Genomic DNA, 21,855 nt, shown 5'->3' with positions numbered 1-21,855 from the left:
ACCTTAAGACAGAGCTCAGTATGTTTCTGGTTGTATACTCTGATACATGCAGCTTGTGGGAAGTGGCCCTGGATAATGTGAGAGGGCCCTTTTGCACCCCAGTCTTGCTGCAGCAAGTGCTGGCTAGTTGCCAACCCCTCTACAGCTTGACCTCAGAGTGGGAAATTTGAAGAGCATAAAAAGAGATACTGAATTTCAAATGTGCAGACAACACTTGAAGATACCACTGCTGGTCATAGTCCTGATGTGCTCTTGCATTTTCAAATTGCTCTGTGATTTTAAAGCTTTGTTTCAGTTGGGTTTTCTGCAGTGCCATTTAGGTTTTTAAAGAAAACAGTGCAAGTTCCTACATTACAATGCATTAATCGTGTTTTATTCTTTAGGAGTAGTACTTAAATTGCATTTCCATTTTCAAAAAAATTAGCAAAATGAAGGAGATCAAACCAGCTAAGTATTAAGAAGCAAGTCACATTTATGTAGTCTCACTTTCTCTGTTGATCAGAATTTTGTGTACTAAGCAAGGAAAAAAATTTCCTCACAATTTGCCTTCATAAACAGAATATCTTTGGATTTGCACACTTACATTTGACCGTTTGCTCAGGTCCAACATCGCAGGTGAGGGTTACATGTTCCATTTTGCACTTCAGTCTTGGGATCTGTCCTCTAAATAAGGCTTGGCTTGTATTTTGGGAAAGGTAATATGTTTGTTTCTCTCATGATGTAGCTGGTTGAGCAAATAGGATGAAGGCAGGATCGTCAGTGCCATCTGTCTCCTATGGGCAGGCTGAAGGAAAGAAGGGAATTGGGTTCTTGTGAGTAGAGGAGTTTAAAGGCACCTCTGGATTCATTTGAACATGGAATCTTTAGCTGATCATTCAAGTTTAAGCTTGCATATTCAGAGGCTGCATGCCAAGCACTCCAAGCTGAATTACAGATTCCCAGAGCAGCAGAACTGGCAGCAAGTCCTCCAGACGTGGAGCTGCTTGTGATGTGGAGCTGCTTGTGATGGTATTCTTAAAGCACAACGTTGGGGGAAAAGCTCTGTTAATGTAAATCTGATTTTGGCAGGCACAAAAATGATCTTGTGCTTCTAGGAAGGTCTAGCCCCCCAGTGGGATGTACAGGAAATGTTTCCATTGTAGAAGGGTACACCTGCAAATATCCCCAGGGTGTTTACCCTGAAACCAACAGGTGAGGTTGAGCCCCTTCAGTTTAGCATCTTCACCCCAAGGAGAACCCCTGTTGCAGAAGCTGCAGGTAGAGCCTTAACTCACTGAAGTGAGAGTACAGTTCCCAGGATCTGAACTAACTCAGAGACCTGGAAGTTAGTGCCTGTGGTGCCAGCAAGTGACACAGAGCTGTAGAAGAAGCTGCACCCTGCCTTGGACAGCCTTGGTGAGTCAAAGTCTCTGCAATCAAGTGGTTGGCTGAAGACAAATCTGGGCCAAAGTTATGTGGCACAGCTCCCCACTCATCCTCATCAAGGCCGGAGTTTGGGGCAGGACTCTTTTCTCTGTAGGGCATGGAGAAATTAGTCTAAGCCCTTGTTGGGCTTTGTTCCTCCTGTACTCAATAGATGGTGCCAGAGGCTCCTTTTCCCTCTGAGAGCAATTGCCTGCTCCTTCTGCCAGCTCTTCTAGCCCTAGCCAAAGTGTTGATGCTGGAGGTTCAGGAGTAGGACCCTGGTGATGATAGTTAGAAGGACAGAAGGCAAAGAGAAAGATTGAAAGCTGTCCATAATTATGCAGCCCTTATGTGGGATATGGAGTTAAAGTCTACACAGCTATACCATGTAGTAGGGCAGCATGGACCATCCCATTGGGGATTTCGGTGGGTTGCCTCTCTTGAGGCAAAAGTTTAGCCAAAAGGCTTCCCAGCTTTTCTGAATATTGCACTGCAATGTGTGATACTGGGTTTCAAAACAGTAACTCTTGTGTTTTCACTCCCAGGTGCAACTCCAGTTGTTCCTACTAGAGCAGCAACTCCAAGATCAGTGAGGAATAAATCACATGAAGGAATTACAAATTCTGTGATGCCGGAATGTAAGACTCCTTTCAAGTTGATGATGGGGGCATCTAATGCCATGGGTAGGCTTTATGTGCAAGAAATGGCTGGAAGCCAGCAACAAGAACTTCATTCTGTCTATCCTAGGCAGAGATTGGGTAGTAATGAACTCGGACAGAAGTCTCCGTATCGTGGCAGTCACGGTGGGATGCCCAGTCCAGCTTCATCAGGATCACAGATATACGGAGATGGCTCAATCTCTCCCAGGACTGACCCACTTGGAAGCCCTGATGTTTTCACAAGGAACAATCCCAATTTTCATGGAGCACCCAACTCTAGTCCTATTCACATGAACAGGACACCTCTCTCTCCACCATCAGTAATGCTACATGGTTCTCCCATACAGTCATCCTGTGCAATGGCTGGAAGGACTAATATACCTCTTTCCCCAACCTTGACCACAAAAAGCCCAGTAATGAAAAAACCCATGTGTAATTTCTCAGCTGGTATGGAAATACCACGAGCAATGTTTCACCATAAACCGCCCCAGGGCCCACCCCCGCCTCCTCCACCACCTTCTTGTGCTCTTCAGAAAAAGCCATTAACATCAGAAAAGGATCCACTTGGCATACTTGACCCTATCCCTAGCAAGCCAGTGAACCAGAACCCAGTTATCATTAACCCAACTACTTTCCATTCAAACGTCCACTCTCAGGTACCTGTGATGAATGTAAGCATGCCTCCTGCTGTCGTCCCTTTGCCAAGTAATCTTCCTTTGCCAACTGTCAAACCTGGGCACATGAACCATGGAAGTCACGTTCAAAGAGTGCAGCACTCTGCTTCAACTTCCCTCTCTCCTTCACCGGTGACATCCCCGGTTCATATGCTGGGATCCGGGCTTGGAAGGATCGAGGCTTCTCCCCAAAGATCACGTTCTTCTTCCACGTCATCAGATCATGGCAATTTCCTGCTGCCTCCAGTAGGACCACAGTCATCCTGTAGCGGTATTAAAGTCCCTCCCAGGTCCCCACGGTCAACAATAGGGTCACCAAGACCATCTATGCCATCTAGCCCTTCCACCAAGCACGATGGACTTAATCAGTACAAGGAGATCCCTAACCCATTAATTGCTGGAATGAGTAATGTATTAAATCCTCCAAACAATGCAGTTTTTCCCACTGCATCGGCTGGAAGCGGTTCCTTGAAGAGTCAGCCTGGTTTGCTGGGAATGCCTTTAAATCAGATCTTGAACCAGCACAACGCGGCCTCTTTTCCAGCAAGCAGTTTACTCTCAGCAGCAGCCAAAGCACAGCTAGCAAATCAAAATAAACTTGCTGGTAACAACAATAACAGCAGTAGCAATTCTGGACCTGTTGCCAGCAGTGGCAACAACGAAGGACACAGCACTTTAAATACCATGTTCCCTCCTGCTGCCAACGTGCTTCTACCAACGACTGAAGGGCAGAGTGGCCGAGCAGCACTCAGAGATAAGTTGATGTCTCAGCAGAAAGATCCTCTGAGGAAAAGGAAGCAGCCCACCACCACAGTGCTGAGTTTGCTGAGACAGTCTCAGATGGACAGTTCTGGAGTTTCCAAAGCTGGCTCTGATTTGATAAGAAAGCAAAGTCAAAGCTCCTTTCCCATCAGTTCTATGTCCCAGCTACTTCAGTCCATGAGTTGTCAAAGCTCTCACATGAGCAGCAATAGTACCACCAGTTGTGGGAGCTCCAATACTGCTTTACCTTGCTCTGGTAACCAGATGCATTTCGCAGACACCAGTATGAACTCTGGCAGCCTCCAGAACTCGCTGGCACAGAGTTTACCCCTGCGAGGGGAAGGTGTGCACTGCCAGAACACAAACACTAACTTTGTCCACGGTACAAGCCCGGGCACCACCAACCACCTTGCAGGGTTAATCAATCAGATGCAGGCCAGCGGCACCTGCGGGATGCTCGCTCAGTCAGGAATGGCTTTAGGAAACTCATTACATCCGAACCCACCTCAGCCCAGAATCCAGGCATCCTCCACTCCAGTGATACCAAACAGCATTGTTAGCAGCTGTAATCAAACAAGTCCTGAAGCAGGTAGGTTTCCTCCTGAAGGGATACCCCGAGGTTTGGCTGCTGGGAAGTACATGGCGACTGGTTTGAGATGGGTTCCTTTCACCTATCTGCTTATTCACCTTCAGTTTGCCAGTATAAAAATCTGCCTGTTTCAGGCTGCTGTCCAGCTCATAATAAAACAAATGAGATAATACAGTGGCAGACAAAAACATGTCCCCCTTCTTCTGAACAAAATCTTCCTCTGACAGCTCTTGCTTCCATTAGCTTCCACACACTGCCTAAATAAAATCCATGACCTTTTGTACCCACCCAGACCTCAGCTTTTGTCACTTGCCCAAAGAAACTGGGATTTTTTTTTTTGCAGCGTGCTCTTGCTACTTCAACCCTAGTGTGCCATGACCAACCTGGCAGTGTATATCCAGGCTGTCCATCTGTTCTTTACTGCTTGCATTCAAGGGCTGGTGTTACCACAGACTGGAGCAGATAGTAGAAGTATAGAAGTTTACAAAATAACCTTTTTCAGGTGCAGCCAAGTCTGTGTTTACTTTTATCATGATCATTTTACTAAGCTGGTAATTAAATGGTTGAATGAACTGTACATTCAGTTGGAAGAGGGTAGAGAGAGACTTCCTGGTTTATTCATCAGTGAAGACTTGGAGAGGAAACAGGTATGTTGCTGTCAAGATGAAAGGGAGTCAGCTCAAAAAGTTGTGTTTCATTTAACTACCACTGGTTGAACAACATTGCAGTTCTGGAAGCTGGTGCTCTGTTAATTTCTTAAGCAGCAGGAAAACCTTCCATCTGATCTTTCAGTCTGCCAGCTTGGTTAACTTTTCAGACCCTGTGTTTGATTCAATCACATCTAAGCTACCTCAGGTCAAAGGGAAGTGACTGGAAGCGTGCAAGCAGTCTCTCATTAACCCAAGGAAGAACCTGATAGGCACTCCTGAGCTTCATTCCTTAAAATACAGGGTGGGATTCTGTAAAACCTGAATTGTATGCAAATAATTCTGTAATGTTGTGCTGCTCACAGTTTCTGATGACTTTTAAGGGTTTCTCTCCTTTCCCTGGGGGAGAATCAGAGTTTCATTTTTTTGCTTTAGCTATATCGGTGGTTTGTGTCGCAAGCAAGCAGCTCTCAGTCCTTGCATGCCTGTTTTGCCTTGTCATGGTGACAAAGAGGAGTGGTGCCTGATATAGCCTGTCTCTTCTGAGACTTTGTTCTCTCTTATGGACTGAACAAAGGGCTGGCTTTGTTCTAGGAGCTTGCTTCCCTGTCCCACTAACCAGATTCTTTCAGCAGGAACTCTGAGTCTCCACCTCTGCTGTGACTTCAATGGGGACCACTGGGATGTAGGAACAACTGATACGACAAAAGGAAATAGCTTCACATTGCACCAAGGGAGGTTTAGGTTTGACATGAGGAACAATTTCTTCCCAAAAAGGGTTGTCAAGCCCTAGAACAGGTTGTCCAGGGAAGTGGTGGAGTCCCCATCCCTGGAAGGATTGAAAAGCTGTGTAGTTGTGGTGCTGAGGGACATGGTTTAGTGGTAACCTGACAGTGCTGGATTAAAGGTTGGACTGGATGATCTGAAAGGTCTCTTCCAACCAGAAGTAGTCTGTGCTTCTAAGTGTAGATTCTTCTGAATTGTCATTGCCTGCACAGTAGAAGACTGCAAAGTTACTGCAACATGGGACTGAATCATCTTACCCTCCAGAGAAGTGAAAAGACTGAATGTTACCTGAGATAAGAGCCTGGACACCAACTGAACATTACCTGAGATAAGAGCCTGGGCACCAACTGAACGTTACCTGAGATAAGAGCCTGGGCACCAACTGAACGTTACCTGAGATAAGAGCCTGGGCACCAACTGAACATTACCTGAGACAAGAGCCTGGGCACCAATGGTTACTGTCACAAAGCTGAGCAGTAGTGATTCACCCTACCTGGGGTAAGGGTTGAAAAGTCCAAGATTAGCAGCAGATGAGTGTTATATCAGATGAAAGACTATTAAAGTGGACTTGTAAGAAGGGGCATCCAAATTCATCCCTGTGCAGGATCTTTGTTCTAGTCCTCTGCTGTGGCCATGCCCTGCTTTGGTGTGGTGCTAGCTGGGACCACTGGTGAAGGCTGCTTTTGGGCTGATGGCATGGCTGGTTGACATTCCTCTGGTAGTTCATCAGTCCATTGCTTGGATCATCAGGCCAGCTCAATTTCTTCCCAAGAAGGCAGATTCATCAGAACAAATCTCTGTGTGCCCAAGCCCCAGCAGGAAAGGTTTCACCTTCACAAACAGCCAGTTCAGTTCCCATTAATACAGGGACAGTAATATCTTCATAACCCCACCTGGGGACTTCTCTTCTGCTGTGGTGCTTCTGCAGAATGTTTCTGATTTTCTGTTTCACATCTTTATCAGTGATCTGGGGATTGAGTACACCCTCAGTGAGTTTTCAGATAACATCATGCTGGGTGGCTGTGTCAATCTGCTGGAGAGCAGGAAAGCTCTGCAGAAAGATCTGGACAGGATGGATCCATGGGCTGAGGGCAACACTATGAGATTTTATTAGGTCAAGTGTTGCCTGCTGCACTTGGACCACAGCAACTCCATGCAATGCAATGCTACAGGCTGGGGGAAGAGAGGCTGGGGAGCTGCTTGGCAGGGAAGGCCCACAGGGTGTTGATTGATGGCCAGCTGAACATGAGCCAGCAGTGTGCTCAGGTGGCCAAGAAGGCCAACAGCATCCTGGCCTTTCTCAGGAATGGTGTGTCCAGAAGGTCTAGGGGTGTGATTGTCCTCCCCCTGCTAGTCATTGGTGAGGCCACACCTCACATAGTGGGTTCAGTTTTGGGCCCTTCACTGCAAGAAGGACATTGAGGTGCTGGAGTGTGTCCAGAGAAGGGCAATGAAGGTGGTGAAGGGTCTGGAGAAGTGACTGAGTCACCTGGGGTTGTTTAGTCTTCAGAAGAGGAGGCTCTACAGCTACCTCAAAGGAGGTTGGAGTGAGGTGGGGGTCGATCTCACATGCAACAAGTGACAGGGCAAGAGGAAGGAGCCTCAAGTTGTGCCAGGGGAGGTTCAGGTTGGATATTAGGAAAAACGTCTGCCCGAAAAGGGTTCTCGGGCACTGGAGCAGGCTGCCCGGGGAGGTGGTCGAGTCATCACCATCCCTAAAGGTGTTCAAAAAACAAGTAGATGTGGGACATGGTCTAGTGGTCAGGGAGATGCTGGGTTGACAGTTGGGCTTGATGATCTTAGAGGCCTTTTCCTGCCTTAATGATTCTTCTGTGAATCTATGTATTGTGAGTTACTCTGTGCTCTTCAAGCGTCATTGGATGGAGCAGGGCAGTGTCAAATGTGCTTTGCAGAGCAGTTCAGTCATCAAGATGTCTTCAGGAATCTCTTGTGCTCATGTTTTAGTTTGTGGCTTGGTTTGTTGGTTTTATTTTATACTTTCTTTTCCTCTTTGTGTTGAAATATTTTAATTGCTAAATCTGTTTTCTCTTTCTGTGCCAGCATTCAGAATAGCTACTAATCAGAAAATAGTTCTGGAGGGAAAAAACATCCTGAGAAGCACCACAATTAGATAGCTGGGTATTGCTTAAGCTTTTAATTACATTTTAACCTCATGGACCAAGGCTTATTGTTGCAGCCTTTGGGTTCTCCTTCCACAGACAGCATCTTTAGTTTCCAGGTAATTTGCACTACGAGTGTGATGGAATGTAAAAGGAATACATAAAAAATAAGCTTTTTCTCTTCAGGCAGTAGAAAGATTTTGTGGTCTTCCAAGTTTGAGCCCTTGGTGTTCAAGGCCAGGTTGGATGAGGCCTTGAGCAACCTTCTCTAGTGGAAGGTGACTCTGCCCATGGCAGGCGAGTTGGAACTGGATGATCTTTAAGGTCTCTTCCAACCCAAACCATTCTAGCCCAGGTTGCTCAAGGCCTCATCCAGCCTGGCCTTGAACGCTTCCCAGGGAGGGGGCATCCACAACCTCCCTGGGCAACCTGTTCCAGGGTCTCACCACCCTCACTGCAAAGAATTTCTTTCACATCTGAGAATATTCTTCAGCAGAAGCAGCAGGCAGCTGCTTGCTAGAGGGTGGAGTGGAGACTGTTGAAAGAACTCCTGTGTTTTAGTGCCTTTTTAGTTAGCCAAATTTGCAATAAAATATTTTCCCTCATCTGCAATGCATCTCCCACAGCTGTGAGTGGGAAATGATACAGGATGAGATCAGACTGAGTGAAAATAGGAAGAGAAAGTAGTGTAAGGCTTCATTTGTGTGTTCCTTCATTTGTATGCTGTTGTCTTGACAGCTTTTTACTAGAAGGCTGCTGCTGCTTTCTGTTAACAGCTGAGCACAGAAGAATAGTTTTCCCAAAGTCATTTTAAAAACAGCAGTGATGGTAGAATGCATAACTCAGAAGAGACAGGGGGAAGGAGGAGAGCCAAGATGGAAATCCAGTCAGGTATTTTCAACAATAACCTTATTTGAAGGATTTCTGTTGTCCTAGAAACTGCTTTGGATTTTTTTTTGTCCTTCCCTCAAAATTCTCACAGGCTTATTCCAGCTCAGTCACTGCTCAGAAGTTGCAGAGAATGCACAGTGCAGGCCTCAGTGGTTGTCATCCTGAAAATAACCTGCTCAAGCAAGAGGTTGAAAACCACTGTTAAGAAGGGGGGCAACATTATAGCTGGTTTGTTGTAAGTGAAGAAAGCTATGACCACAGTGCTGGGAGTCAGAGAATGATAGAACCGTTTGGTTGGAAAAGACCTCTAAGATCATTGAGTCCAACCATCGACCCAGCACCACCATGTCCCAAAGTCTGCATGCTTTTTGAACACCTCCAGGGATGGGGACTCCACCACCTCTCTGGGCAGCCTGTTCCAAGGCCTGATCATTCTTGCAGCAAAGAAACTGTTCCTAATCTCCAATTTCAACCTCCTGTGGTGCAGCTTGAAGCCATTTCCTTACATTCTATCACCTGATGCTAGGGAGAAGAGACCAACCCTCACCTCACTTCAACCTCCTTTAAAGGAGTTGTAGAGAACAATGAGGTCTCCCCTCAGCCTCCTTTTCTCCAGACTAAACAACCCCAGTGTCTGACAGAGGGCATTCAGTGTGGATGTGGAAATAGGAGAATACATAGTGGATAGTTTCTCTTACAGCAATGCTTTGTAAAGTATGATTTGCATTTTCATTTTGAATTGGGACACTTTAAGTGCGTTCTTTAGTACAACACAGATACAGTTCCTGCTCTGTGACTTGGTAGAAATGCTCTGAAGGCTCTACTATTTTGCTTTTGGTTTGGGTTGTCTGGTTTATAAGGAAGCTGTATCTAAAGTCATTCTTGGTCCTTCATGTTTTAATGCAGACCCAGCTCCATTGCTGCTGCAGAAATAGTAGATGGTCTTTAACTCTTTCTTGTATTTTTGGTTGAAATAAGTAGCTCATACCTCAAGTCCTTGTTCTGAGGGCAGCCATTGATGCTTGTTGTACAAATCTTCATGTTCATGTCTTAATGATTGTTAACCAGAACTCCAAACCTTCTTTTGAGTACCTCTGACTATATCCTACCTTCCCAGAATCATAGCCTGGATTCATAGAATGGCTTGGGTTGGAAGGGGCCTTAGAGAACATCTAGTTCCAACCCCTCTGCCATGGGCAGGGACACCTCCCACTAGCACAGGTTGCTCAAGGCCTCATCCAGCCTTGCCTTGAACACCTCCAGGGAGGAGGCATACACAATCTCCCTTGGGCAACCTGTTCCAGTGTCTCACCACCCTCACTGAAAGGATTTCTTCCTAATCTCCAGTCTAAACCTCCCCTCTTCCAGCTCAAAGCCATTCCCTCTCATCCTATCACTACAAACCCTTGTAAAAAGTCCCTCCCCAGCTTTCTTGTTGGTCCCCTTTAGGTGCTGCTGAAGGGGGCCTACAAGAAAGGTCTTCTCATGAGTCAGAAAGACAGAACTGCTCATGTTCATCCTGAATCGTGGAGATTCCATTTTGAAACTGGGGAGGGACATCTGAGAGAGCTCTCTGAGGGCTGTTGTGGTCCTCTCAGAAGAAGAGGATCACAGTATCACAGTATATCAGAGGTTGGAAGGGACCTCAAGAGATCATCGGGTCCAACCCCCCTGCCAGAGCAGGAAGATGGAATTGTGTGCCCTGTTAGTGCAGCACTTTCAGTCACAGTTATGGAAATTATACCTATTTGGGGTGGGGGGGGAATCAGATTTTGTCTTTTGGATTTGGGGCCAGCTGTTCAGCAGGTGCCTGGCAGCACTTTATCTTATCAACACTGGGAGTGCTTGCATTTCTTCCTCTGGAATATTGACTTGCTGGAGATGATATTTTGGAAGAGGTGCAGAAATCATACTGTGGCAATTGAGTCTGGAGCTGTAAATATTGTCTTAGCTACTGCCCAGCTCAGGACTTTGCTGCACCAGTTCCTACCCTGTGTTTCTGTGAGGCAGGTCCAACAGCAGCTGAGGAGGATGTTTGCCTGTGTTTTCTTTTCAAGCTGAAGTCTGGCTGCTCATCGCCTCTTCAACTCCCCAACTTCTCAAGTTTGGATTGAAATAAGGACACATTTTCTTCCTCCTACTCAGAATCCATCAGGCCTTTTTTTTTTTCCCTAGTAGCAATTAATTGTGTAGTTAATCTGGAGAATGGGCTAGCACTGAATGCACTCTGGAGCTCCAGAAGCGGTGTTTGATGGGGGTTAGAAAACAGAGCAGTGTTTGACAAACAGCTAGCAACAGTTTTACAACTTTGAGATTTGCTTCACACCAAACACTCCTCCCTGGGCTTACTTACCTGAGTGGAATGGAAAATGTGGCAGGATGAGAGGGAATGGATTGAAGCTGGAGGAGCAGAGACTTAGACTGGAGATTAGGAAGAAATTCTCTCCAGTGAGGGTGGTGAGACACTGGAACAGGTTGCCCAGGGAGGTTGTGGATGCCCCCTCCCTGGAGGTGGTCAAGGCCAGGTGGGATGAAACCTTGAGCAACCTGGGCTAGTGGAATGTATCCCTGCCCATGGCAAGGGAGTTGGAACTAGATGATCTTTAAGGCTCCTTTCAACCCAAACCACTCTGTGATTCTATGAAAACAGGCTCATAATTTAGAAGCAGAGATTAGGTCCACTTGAAAATACCCCAAATTAGGGTTTATATTCCTGAGAGTTCTGTAGATAGAACCATTTCCTCGTGCCTGAATGAAATCTCTCCCCAGTGCTGCTTCACACATCAAATATCATTACTACTCCCAAGGGAAGCCTCTTAGCCACCAAGAGAAAATCTATTTCTGTCCTTGCCCAAATGCAGAAACAGAGTTCCTCTCAAAGTATGGCCTGAAACCATCTCTTGCCTTTGCAAGTCCTGTGTACCAGAGTGTCCTGCAGGTCAGGCTGAGCTGGTGGTGGCCTGGTTATATCCATATGGCAGTAAGGTTTTATGTGGCAGGGCATAAGATTTTATGTGGGAGGAGTAACCATCTGAAGATGCTCTGGTGGTACCTGGCCATCTTAAACTGGGTTGCAACTGGAGACACTGACCTTAAGCATGCTTCAAAGTGCAGTGACAGTTTTGCTTCAGTGAGCAGTTGCTCAACCAATGTTATTTAAGAGGCTCTATGTATTTTTAAATATGGTGGGCATCCATCTTGTGTCCTGAGTGCTACAGCTGATCCTGCTCTTCAAACCATACAAGAATAGCTTTGTAATGGTGTTTCTAAAATCTGTTCCTTGATCTTCAGGACTTTTCCTAATGTTTAAATCCCTGGAGTGTCAGTTTGCAGAATCCCAGAATGTATCAGGTTGGAAAGGACACTCAAAGGCCACCTTGTCCAACCTCCCTGCAGTGAGCAGGGTTGTCTCCAACTCCATCAGGCTGCTCAGGGTCCCAGCAAGTTTGACCTTGAATGTCTCCAGGGATGGGGCCTCAGCCACAACCGTGGGCAACCTGTTCCAGTATCTCACCACCCTCATTGTTCAGAACTTCCTCCTGATGTCCAACTTAAATCTCCCCTGCTCCAATTTCACACCATTGGCCCTCATCCATCCCCACAGGCCCTTCTAAACAGTCCCTCCCCAGCCTTCCTGTAGGTCCCCTTCAGATACTGAAATGCAGCTCTGAGGTCTCCCTTGAGCCTTCTGCAGGCTGAACAACCCCAACTCTCCAGCCCTCTGATTATCTTCACAGCCCTCCTCTAGACTCACTCCATCACATCCATGTCCTTCTTGTGTTGGGGCTCTGGAGCTGGACCCAGCACTTCAGTGACAGAATCCCCTCTCTCCATCTGCTGTCCAGGCTGCTTTGGATGCAGCCCGGGATGCCATTCTCCTTATGGGCTGCAAGTGTCCATTGCTGGCTCATGTCAAGTTTCTTATGCACCAGAACCCCCAAGCCCTTCTCTGCAGGGCTGCTCTCAATCTCATCATCTCCCTGCCTGATACGGAGGATTGCCTTGACCCAGGTGCAGGACCTTGCACTTTGCCTTATTGAACCTCACAAGATTCTCTTCAGCCCACCTCTCCAGCCTATCCAGGTCCCTCTGGATGGGTCCCATCCTTCAGTCTTATCAACCACACCACTTAGCTTGGTGTCATCTGCAAGCTTGCTGAGGGTGCACTCAATGTGGCTGCCTGTGTCTTTGATGAAGGTATTGGACAGCACTGGTCCCAATCCAGACCTTTGAGGGACACCACTTGGCCCCTGGCTCCATCTAGACATCAAACCATTGACTGCTACCCTTTGGATGCAATCATCCAGACAATTCCTTCTCCACTGGACAATCCACCCATCAAATCCAGATCTCTGCAGCTTAGAGAGAAGGATGTTGTGGTGGACTGTGTCAAAGGCTTTATAGATAGATGGAATCTGTTGGTCTTCCCTTGTCCACTGCTGTACTTACACTGTCATAGAAAGCCACCTGGTTTGTCAGGCAGGACTTGCCCTTGGTGCAGCCACGCTAGCTCTCTTGAATCAGCTCCCTGCCCTCCCTGTGCTCCAGTAGAGCTTCCAGGAGGGAGCTGTTACAGTTGTATTTGAGTTCAGGTTCTCTAGGATTTGTGTGATTGACTTTGAGGAACCAGAAGTCAGAGATGCAGGGAGTTCTGGCTTTTCTGTCCTGCCTCCTGTTGTTGTGGGCTGGGGATTAATCTTGGCTGAGTCACAAAAAGAGCAACAATACTACAAGGGAATGAAATGTGCACACAAAAAATCTTTTCCACATGTCCTCTCAGTGGGTCATGTGTGCCTTGATGGGTAAACACATGCTTGAGGGGATCTTTCTTCTGTTATGTTCCAGTCTGGAGACACTGCCAGAGGTGGCTTCTCTTCCAGGATTAGGATTGCAAAAATGATCCAAAGGCTGGAGCGCCTCTGCTGTGAGGATAGGCTGAGGGAGCTGGGGGTGTTCAGCTTGAGAAGGCTCTGAGGGGACCTTAGCACTGCCTTCCAATACCTGAAGGGATCCTAAAGGAAGGCTGCAGAGGGACTTCTCATAAGGGTGTCTAGGGACAGGGCAAGGGGGAATGGTTTGAAGCTGAGGGAGAGCAGGGTTGGACTGGGTCTTAGGAAGAAGTTATTTACTGTGAGGGTGCTGAGACCCTGGAATATGTTGCCCTGCTTTGGCAGGGAGATTGGACTCAAGCTCTAGAGGTCCTTTCCAACCCCTTCCACGCTCTTGACTCCCTGATTTCTGAGCTGGAAAGCTGAGGAGGGAGGTGGGTACCATGTTCTCAGGATATATGAGGCATTTTCCAGGTCTGGTGATATCAAGAGACAGAACATTTGCTATTCCTGCCTGACCTGGAGTGTTAAACACAGAACTGTAAGTGGAAATCCAACAGGACATATATTTTCAGTGCATGGTTGGGTTTTTGTTCCTCAAGTGCTTATCTGTTCTTTTTTTTTTCTGTTGTTGCAAACTGCTGCCCAGATAAATGCAGTTGTCATGAACCTGCTTTTATTGCTTTGTTAACATATTTCTCCTTGCAGCAGAAGAGGCTGTTCCTCTGTGTTCTGATGACAATTTGGTCTTGCTTTATCTTTTTGTTAATTTATTATTTAGTTTCTGGTCTGAAATGTGGTAATGGTAGCTGGGAGAAGAGAGGGCCTGATCTTTTCTTCTCACAAATTCAATGCAGTGCCTCATGGACTCTTTTAATGTTGTACCTTTTTAGAGTTGTCAGTAGCAGGAAAATGATATTTGTACTTAAAACTGGTGTAAAGGTTTGATTCTGTTCTTAGCAGCTAAGAGCAGAGTTGCACATCCCTTTTCAAACAGCATTGGTTTAGAAGAATGAGAATTGATACTTTCTGACATCATGAAATCTTATTTGGATGATATTTGATCCCTTCTGGTCTCTCAGGGAAGCTGAGAACTGAAAATTATTTTGTTGCATCAATGCCATAGCTAAAGACATTTATAATTATCCAGTTAAGTAGGAAGATCAAATCCAAGCCATATCCACTTGCTCTCCTCTCACCTGTTTTTTTTGTATATGGCCACCCTCAATTCAAGACTGCTATAAGTGAATAATTCATTTCATACTTCACATTTGGAAAGATGATCTCAAAACACCTCCTTAAACTTTATTATGCTTTCCCTCTTTCCATTTAGCCCACTCAGAGTAAATCTACCCAGCTGGGTTTTCTTACCAAGTGGTGGATATATCCAAACCACCCCAGTTATTGACATTTTTGTCTTTAGCAGTTGTTGGAGTTTTCTGCCAGCTAACCTGCCTTGACCATAGCATATTTTACTCATTAATCACTGTGGCATGTAATGATTGATGATCTCTGGAGGTCTCTTCCAACCCCTACCATTCTGTGATCATCACTGTGGTTTTTTCTTAAGGAGTCCAAAATAATGCTTTAAATAATCATTCTCAAAATCTCCATCAATGGAATAGAGCAGGAAATAGAAGAGCAGAAGTTTCACATCTACCTTTAGAACCCAGGAGGTTCCACCTGAAGATGGGGAGGAACTTCTTTGCTGTGAGGGTGCTGGAACCCTTGGAGCAGGCTGCCCAGAGAGGTTGTGGATTCTCCTTCTCTGGAGAGATTCCAAACCCAGCTGGACACTGTGATCCTGGGCAAGCTGCTGTGGGTGCCCTGCTTTAGCAGGGAGGGTTGGACTGGATGATCTCCAGAGGTCACTTCCACCTGGGATTCTGGGATTTAGATGTTACACTCACATTCTTTCACCCAACAACATTCATGTCTCCCATTGATCCTTCTTCTCATATTGGTTCATGACTAACAACATCTAGCTCTGGTTGCTTTAAGTTTGTGCTAATCAAAACGTGCAAGGAGTGAATTCCTATGATAGCCCCACTCAAGGAATCTGAAGGAAAATAGAGTTTAGAATGGAATTGGGTTTTGTGAGGGTGGCAGAGCACTGGAACTGGCTGCCCAGAGAGGTTGTGCAGTCTCCATCTCTGGAGGCATTCAGAACCCACCTGGATGTGTTCCTGTGTGATTTACTCTTAAGTGGTCCTGCTCTGGCAGGTGGGGTTGGAGTAGATGATATTCAGAGGTCCCTTCCAAGCCCCCACCATGCTGGGATCCTGTGTGTGATGAGATGTAGCACAACACATAGTGTCTGAGGTAGCTGATGGTAAATACATTCACGTTTAAAACCCACTCAAGTCTGGATGCTCTTTCTGGATGCTGGATTTTCTTTCCCCTGCATGGGTGTCAAACACTGGTATTTTGGGTTCACTGGGTTGGATGAGACCTTGAGCAACCTGTTCTAATGGAGGGTGTCCCAGCCCATGGCAGGGTGGTTGGAATGAGATGATCTTTTAAGATCCCTTCCAACCCAAACCATTCTGTCAGTCTATGAATCTGTTTACTTCGTTACTTCATCGCTTGGATGATTAACATGCTGAGTGTTGACGGTTTGGGGTTTTTGTGTTGCAGGGGGTTCAGGACCATCATCATCAATAGCCATAGCTGGCACCAGCCAACCTGCCATCACAAAGACAACATCTGTGCTTCAGGATGGTGTAATCGTCACTACTGCAGCTGGAAACCCACTTCAGAGCCAGCTGCCCATGGGGAGCGATTTCCCTTTTGCTGGCCATGAACACTCGCTTCATTTCCCGCAGAACAGCTCTTCAAACAACAATCTTCCACATTCTTTGAATCAAAACCTCCTCAATTCTCTGCCTATCTCTTTGCCAGTGAATCAGCAACATCTCCTAAACCAGAATCTATTAAATATACTCCAGCCTTCAGCAGGAGAAGGCAAGTCTGAGGTCAACCTCAACCCTTTAGGTTTTCTCAACCCGAATGTAAATGCTGCTTTAGCTTTTCTCTCCAGTGACGTGGATGGGCAGGTATTGCAGCCTGTTCATTTTCAGCTTCTAGCAACCCTCCTCCAGAACCAAGCCCAAGCAGCTGCCATGCTTCCCCTACCATCTTTCAATCTGACCATCTCAGATTTGTTGCAACAGCAAAATAACCCTTTACCCTCAGTAACACAGATGACAGCCCCACCTGACCATTTGCCAAGCACTCAGTCAGAAAGCAACAGGGTGGAGACCCTTTTAACCAACCCCCTGGGCAACCCCATTCCAAGCTTTTCAGGCACTGACACTACTTCTAACCCCCTGCTCCTCCCAGCTGTCTCTGGGGCCTCAGCATTAATGGCCTTGAATCCCCAGCTGGTGGGAGGTGTCCTGAACTCCGCATCGGGCAACACCGCTAATCATCCAGAGGTTTCCATAGCCACCTCCTCCCAAGCAACCACTACCACAACCACTACATCATCCGCAGTGGCAGCACTGTCTGTCTCAACCCTGGGTGGTGGGACAGCAGTGGTGTCAATGGCAGAAACATTGCTGAACATATCTAATAATGCTGGGAATCCATCTGGTCCAGCTAAACTCAACAATAACTCTGTGGTGCCACAGCTACTTAACCCTCTACTGGGGACAGGTCTGCTTGGTAAGTTCAATTTCTTCACAGATATAAAAGGAAAAAAAATTAAAAAATGAAAGAAAGAGGGTTGGGGAGGGGGAATTTTGGATTCTAGTTTCTATCTTTAAGGACTCCACTTGATCCTGCTCTTGGGTTTTTGTGAGGTTTTTGTATGTCACAGCTTGTTTGTTGAGAGAAACCTAACTGTTGTTGTCAGAAATTGAAGCCACCTTCTAAGTGAATTCAGTAACATTTTAATACTGGGTTTGGGAAACTTCTTTTCTATTCCATTCTTTTAATCCTGATGCCACCTAGCCCTTAAAGAATGCTGGAAGCAATTGGCCTGGTTCCGTTTCTCAAGCGGTCAGAGCACACAGGCGCATCCCTGGGGTGCAGCGGTTTGTTTCAAGTGCCTGTGGCATCACAGGGTTAGGATGAGTAGCTGTGCAGTAGGGGGAAAACAGCCAAGTGCCTTTTGCCAACTGAATCTAAAGTGCCTAAACCATAAGCACACTCCCCCCTGAAGTAATCCATGAAGCACGCAGAGCAGGTCCTTGCTCAAGTTCAAAGAGGAAAGTTGCCCTTTGAGTCCTTTCAGTGTGGTTTTAGATTTTCTCATTGCTCTTTTTGATTGGGTTTTTTTTTTTTTTTACTTCAGCTTGTAGTTTAGAAAATCAAGGTGGCAATCACCTACATCCCAAAACAAGCCCTTAAAAAGCCCTTCATACAAGGGTTGGGTTTTTTTTCTCCTGTGCCCTGTGATGATTTTTGCCAAGGATATGCAATGTAGTTAGTACTCCTCTGTTGTATGGAGACTGTGTAATATACTAATAGGAGGAATTAAAGAGTGGCAGAGAGCTGAGAAGTATTTTAGCATAATATCTCATTGCTTGCCTACTAATTGGCTCTCCTGAACTTAACCTTGCTTTACATTTTCCGTGTGAAATGAAACTAACAACAATTCCACAAATGGAAATGTTAAGGGAAAAATTAAAACTTTTCATTTACATAAAAAAACCCTTAAAATAAATAAATAAAACCAACTTAGGAAATGAATCTATTTTAAGCTTCTTTAATTCAAAAAGTCAGGTTCAACAGCAGACTTCTTTCTTTTATTTCTTTCCATAGACCTAGAATTTTTGTGTCAAGTGAGATTTTTTCCTGTGATACAAAATGTTAATACAATTGTTTCTCTAGAATGGTTAAAAAAACCAAAAGTTTTTTAGAGTGTTGGCTGTGACACCCTGTGAGCCCAAAAAGCCTTTGCTTATTTGCAGTTAGCTCACTTTATTTTGTCACAATTAATAAAAAACTGCGTTTGTTGGGTTTGGGGTTTTTTAAATCATTTTCTCTTTTTCTCTCTCTCTGCACCTCCTCCTCCCCCTCACCACCTCAGTACTCTTTGGAACCTAAGAGTAAGATTGCAGGACACGGAATATCTTAGAAGCTCATTCTGCCATACTTGGCTGTGTACAGTCATGTCAGGAACCTTTAGAAAGAGCCTAGATAGATGGGACATGCAAAAGAGGCAATACTGAAGAACTAAAGGAATAAAGAGTAGGAGACACATGACTTGAAGACCATTCCATAGAAGATTGAAGGGGAAAAGTGTTGTTTTGCAGAGGCGTTTGCTTAGCAGTCAGTTAACATTTGAGTCAAGGAAATTCCTCCTGACTGATGAAAACCAGCCTGACTTCTGTCTCCCTGTGTTTGAATTTCAGGTGACATGTCATCTATAAACACTACTTTGAATAACCATCAGCTGAGTCATCTCCAGTCGCTATTAAACAACAATCAGATGTTTCCTTCAAATCAGCAGCAGCAACACCTTCTCCAGGGCTATCAGAACGTGCAGGGCTTTCAAGGCCAGCCCCCAATTCCTGGCCCAGCTAACAACCCAAACCCCATGGCGTGTCTGTTCCAAAATTTCCAGGTAGAAAGCAAAACTAAATCGCTATTCAAACAAATGTGCACCTCTCAGTGCAGTAGGTAAAATTATATCTTCTGTAGTTTGGGTTTGGTTTTGCTGAGTGGGACAAGCTGAGAGAGTTGGAGCTCTTCAGCCTGGTGAAGGGAAAATTCTGGAGAGACCTCAGAGTGGCCTTCCAGTACCTGAAGGGGCCTGCAAGAAAGCTGGGGAAGGACCTTTTCCAAGGGATTGTAGTGCTGGGAGGAGAGGATGTGGGTTGAAGCTTGAGGAGGGCAGATTTAGACTGGAGATTAGGAAGAAATTCGTGGCAGTCAGCATGGTAAGACACTGGAACATGTTGCGCAGGGAGGCTATGGATGCTCCCTTCCTGGAGGTGTTCAAGCTTAGGTTGGATGAGGCCTTGGGCAACTTGGTCTGATGGAATGTGTCCTGGCCATGGCAGGAGAGTTGGAACTAGAAGATCTTCAAGGTCTCTTCTGACTCAGACCATTCTGTGAATTACTTGCCTCATTCAATAGGGCTTTGGTTTAGCAAATCAGTAACATTTGTTGCTGACATTTTAGCAATTGGATACAGATTCTTTGGACAGAGTTATGCTGCATGGAGTGGAAAAAATATGCTGTATGAATATGAGCTAGCAGTGTGCTCAGATGGGCAAGAAAGCCACCAGCATCCTGGCCTGAATCAGCAGTAGCGTGACCAGCAGGAGTAGGGAAGTGGTCGTCCCCCTGTACTGGGCACTGGTGAGGCCATGCCTTGAATACTGCCTTCAGTCCTGGGCCCCTCACTCCAAGAAGGACATTGAGGGGCTGGAGCCTGTCCAGAGAAGGGCAGCAAAGCTGGGGAAGGGTCTGGAGAACAGGGCTGGTGAGGAGCAGTTGAGGGAACTGAGGTTGTTTAGCCTGGAGAGAAGGAGGCTGAGGGGAGACCTCATTGCTGTCTGCAACTCCATGAAAGGAGGTTGCAGTGAGGTGGGGCTTGGTCTCTTCTCCCTAACATCAGGTGACAGAACGAGAGGAAATGGCCTGAAATTGTGCAGGGGGAGGGTTAGGTTGGAGATGAGGAACAATTTCTTTCCTGCAAGAAGGTCAGGCATTGGAGCAGGCTGCCCAGGGAAGTGGTGGAGTCACCAACCCTGGAGGTGTTCAAGAAACCTGTGGCCATGGCACTTTGGGACATGGTTTAATGGCCATGGTGGTGTTGGGTTGATGGTTAGACTCAATGATCTTAGAGGTCTTTCCCAACCCAAACAATTTTGTGCTTCTGTGAAAGTTCATAATTCCAGGTGACTGTGTGTCCAGCTCTCCTCTATTGCCCCTGAAACTGAAGGGAAGAGCTGGCAGTGGTGTGGGTTGTGCAGAGTGAGGCAAACAGGCAGCAGAGTGAGCATAGAATTGACAAACTGCAAAAATGCTCCCTCCCTGCTACACACCTAATCAGACAAATCTTCATCATGCCAGTGGAGCTATCAAAGTAACATAGTGACAGAGGCAGCACAGCAACCAAAATAAGGAGGAAAAGCAGAGTTCTAATAGCTGTTTATTACTATTCTGCATTACTGTGCTTGCTGCAGAACTCGAGTTGTGAAGATGGAAGCATGCAGGTAGTGCCAGAAAGTGCTTTTACCCTTCAAGCAGGAAAAAGAAGAGGTGTCATTTTCTCAGTGTAGATGTTTCCCTGCTATTGCAAAATCACAGTCCTCTGGCTGCCTATTACCTCACATTGCTTCTGTATGGATTTTTGGTAGCTTTATCTCAGTGGTCTTTTTCTCTGCAGATTCTCAATTCTATGAATAGTAATGGTAGGTATTTAAAGGAGCTCTGGGAAATATTTCAGCCTTGTTTTTTACAGGTTTGTTTTTTTCTGTTAGAGCACTATTATTGCCATTGTCTTCACTGCCTCCCTGTGTGACAAGAAATAAAAAGCACAGTTACTGGAATCTGAAGGTTACAGTTTCCTCTGGCAGTGCCTGAAATTACAGCTGCACTGCAAAGGGATGCAGGCATAGTTTACAAGGGAATGAAGTGAAAAGAGACCCCCAGAAAGAAGCTTGTCACAGAAAGGGAATAAACTAGAAATGTTCTAGCTCTTCAGCCTGGAGAAGAGAAGAATCCAGGGAGACCTTAGAGCAGCATTTCAGTATCCAAAGGGAACTTACAGGAATGCTGGGGAGGGACTGTTAGAAGGTCTTGTAGCAACAGGACAAGGGGCAGTGGTTTGAAGCTAGAGCAGGGCAGATTTAGGTTGGACATTAGGAGGAGTTCTTTCCTATGCGGGTGTTGGAATATGGAAACAGGTTGCCCAGGGAGGTGGTGGAAACCCCATCCCTGGAGACATTCCAGGTCAGACTTGATGAGGCCCTGAGCAGCCTGATCTAGTTGGAGCTGTTCCTGCTCACTATGAGTGGGAGGGTTGGAGAAGATGACCATTGAGGGTCCCTTCCAACCCAAAGCATTCTGTGATTTCCAAAAAGGACATTCCAGAAATGGAATGAGGAGCATGAAGGAGCCCTGAAGAATGGCTGGAAGGGTGGAAAGAAGCAAAATTAGGGTCTGGGAAGGAATGAAAGGTAATAGCTAAGAACAGAAGTATTGACCTTGGTGAGGTTGCTTAGACTTGAGAGAAAAAAGGAGGGTGCTATGCTTCAGAAGAAGAAATCCCTGACAAGACTCAAATGTAGTCTCAGCAGTGCATGGCAGGTTGTGCCATTTCATGCAAGGCATCTGTTCTGATCCATGAGGCAAGGCCTAAGAGCCAGTGGTTTGGCATTCCTCTAAATTAGGCTTTTTTTTTCCCTTTTCATCTAGTTCAGCGTTGAACTTTGTAACTGCATGCAACCAAAATAAACCCAGGTACTGTAACAAGTAGACACCCTGGCCACCACCCTGACTTTCTGACTAAAATGAAACAAAGTTTGTTGAAAAA

The 21,855-nt window shown here is 46.0% G+C and overlaps 1 protein-coding gene across 1 annotated transcript in view; it reads left to right on the top strand.

Moving 5' to 3' along the window:
* Nucleotides 1-21,855, top strand: part of MBD5 (methyl-CpG binding domain protein 5) — a 46,161-nt gene that overhangs the window by 9,087 nt on the left and 15,219 nt on the right. Inside the window, exons 5-7 of the mRNA XM_054380743.1 lie at nucleotides 1,950-4,088; nucleotides 15,999-17,027; nucleotides 18,722-18,933. Of these exons, the coding sequence (XP_054236718.1) occupies nucleotides 1,950-4,088; nucleotides 15,999-17,027; nucleotides 18,722-18,933 (3,380 nt within the window). The remainder of the gene's footprint in view (nucleotides 1-1,949; nucleotides 4,089-15,998; nucleotides 17,028-18,721; nucleotides 18,934-21,855) is intronic.

The sequence above is a fragment of the Indicator indicator genome, chromosome 5, assembly GCF_027791375.1.
Source record: "Indicator indicator isolate 239-I01 chromosome 5, UM_Iind_1.1, whole genome shotgun sequence".
NCBI lineage: Eukaryota > Metazoa > Chordata > Aves > Piciformes > Indicatoridae > Indicator > Indicator indicator.
The sequence above is the reverse complement of the archived record's forward strand: the minus strand, read 5'-3'. Positions and strand labels throughout refer to the sequence as shown.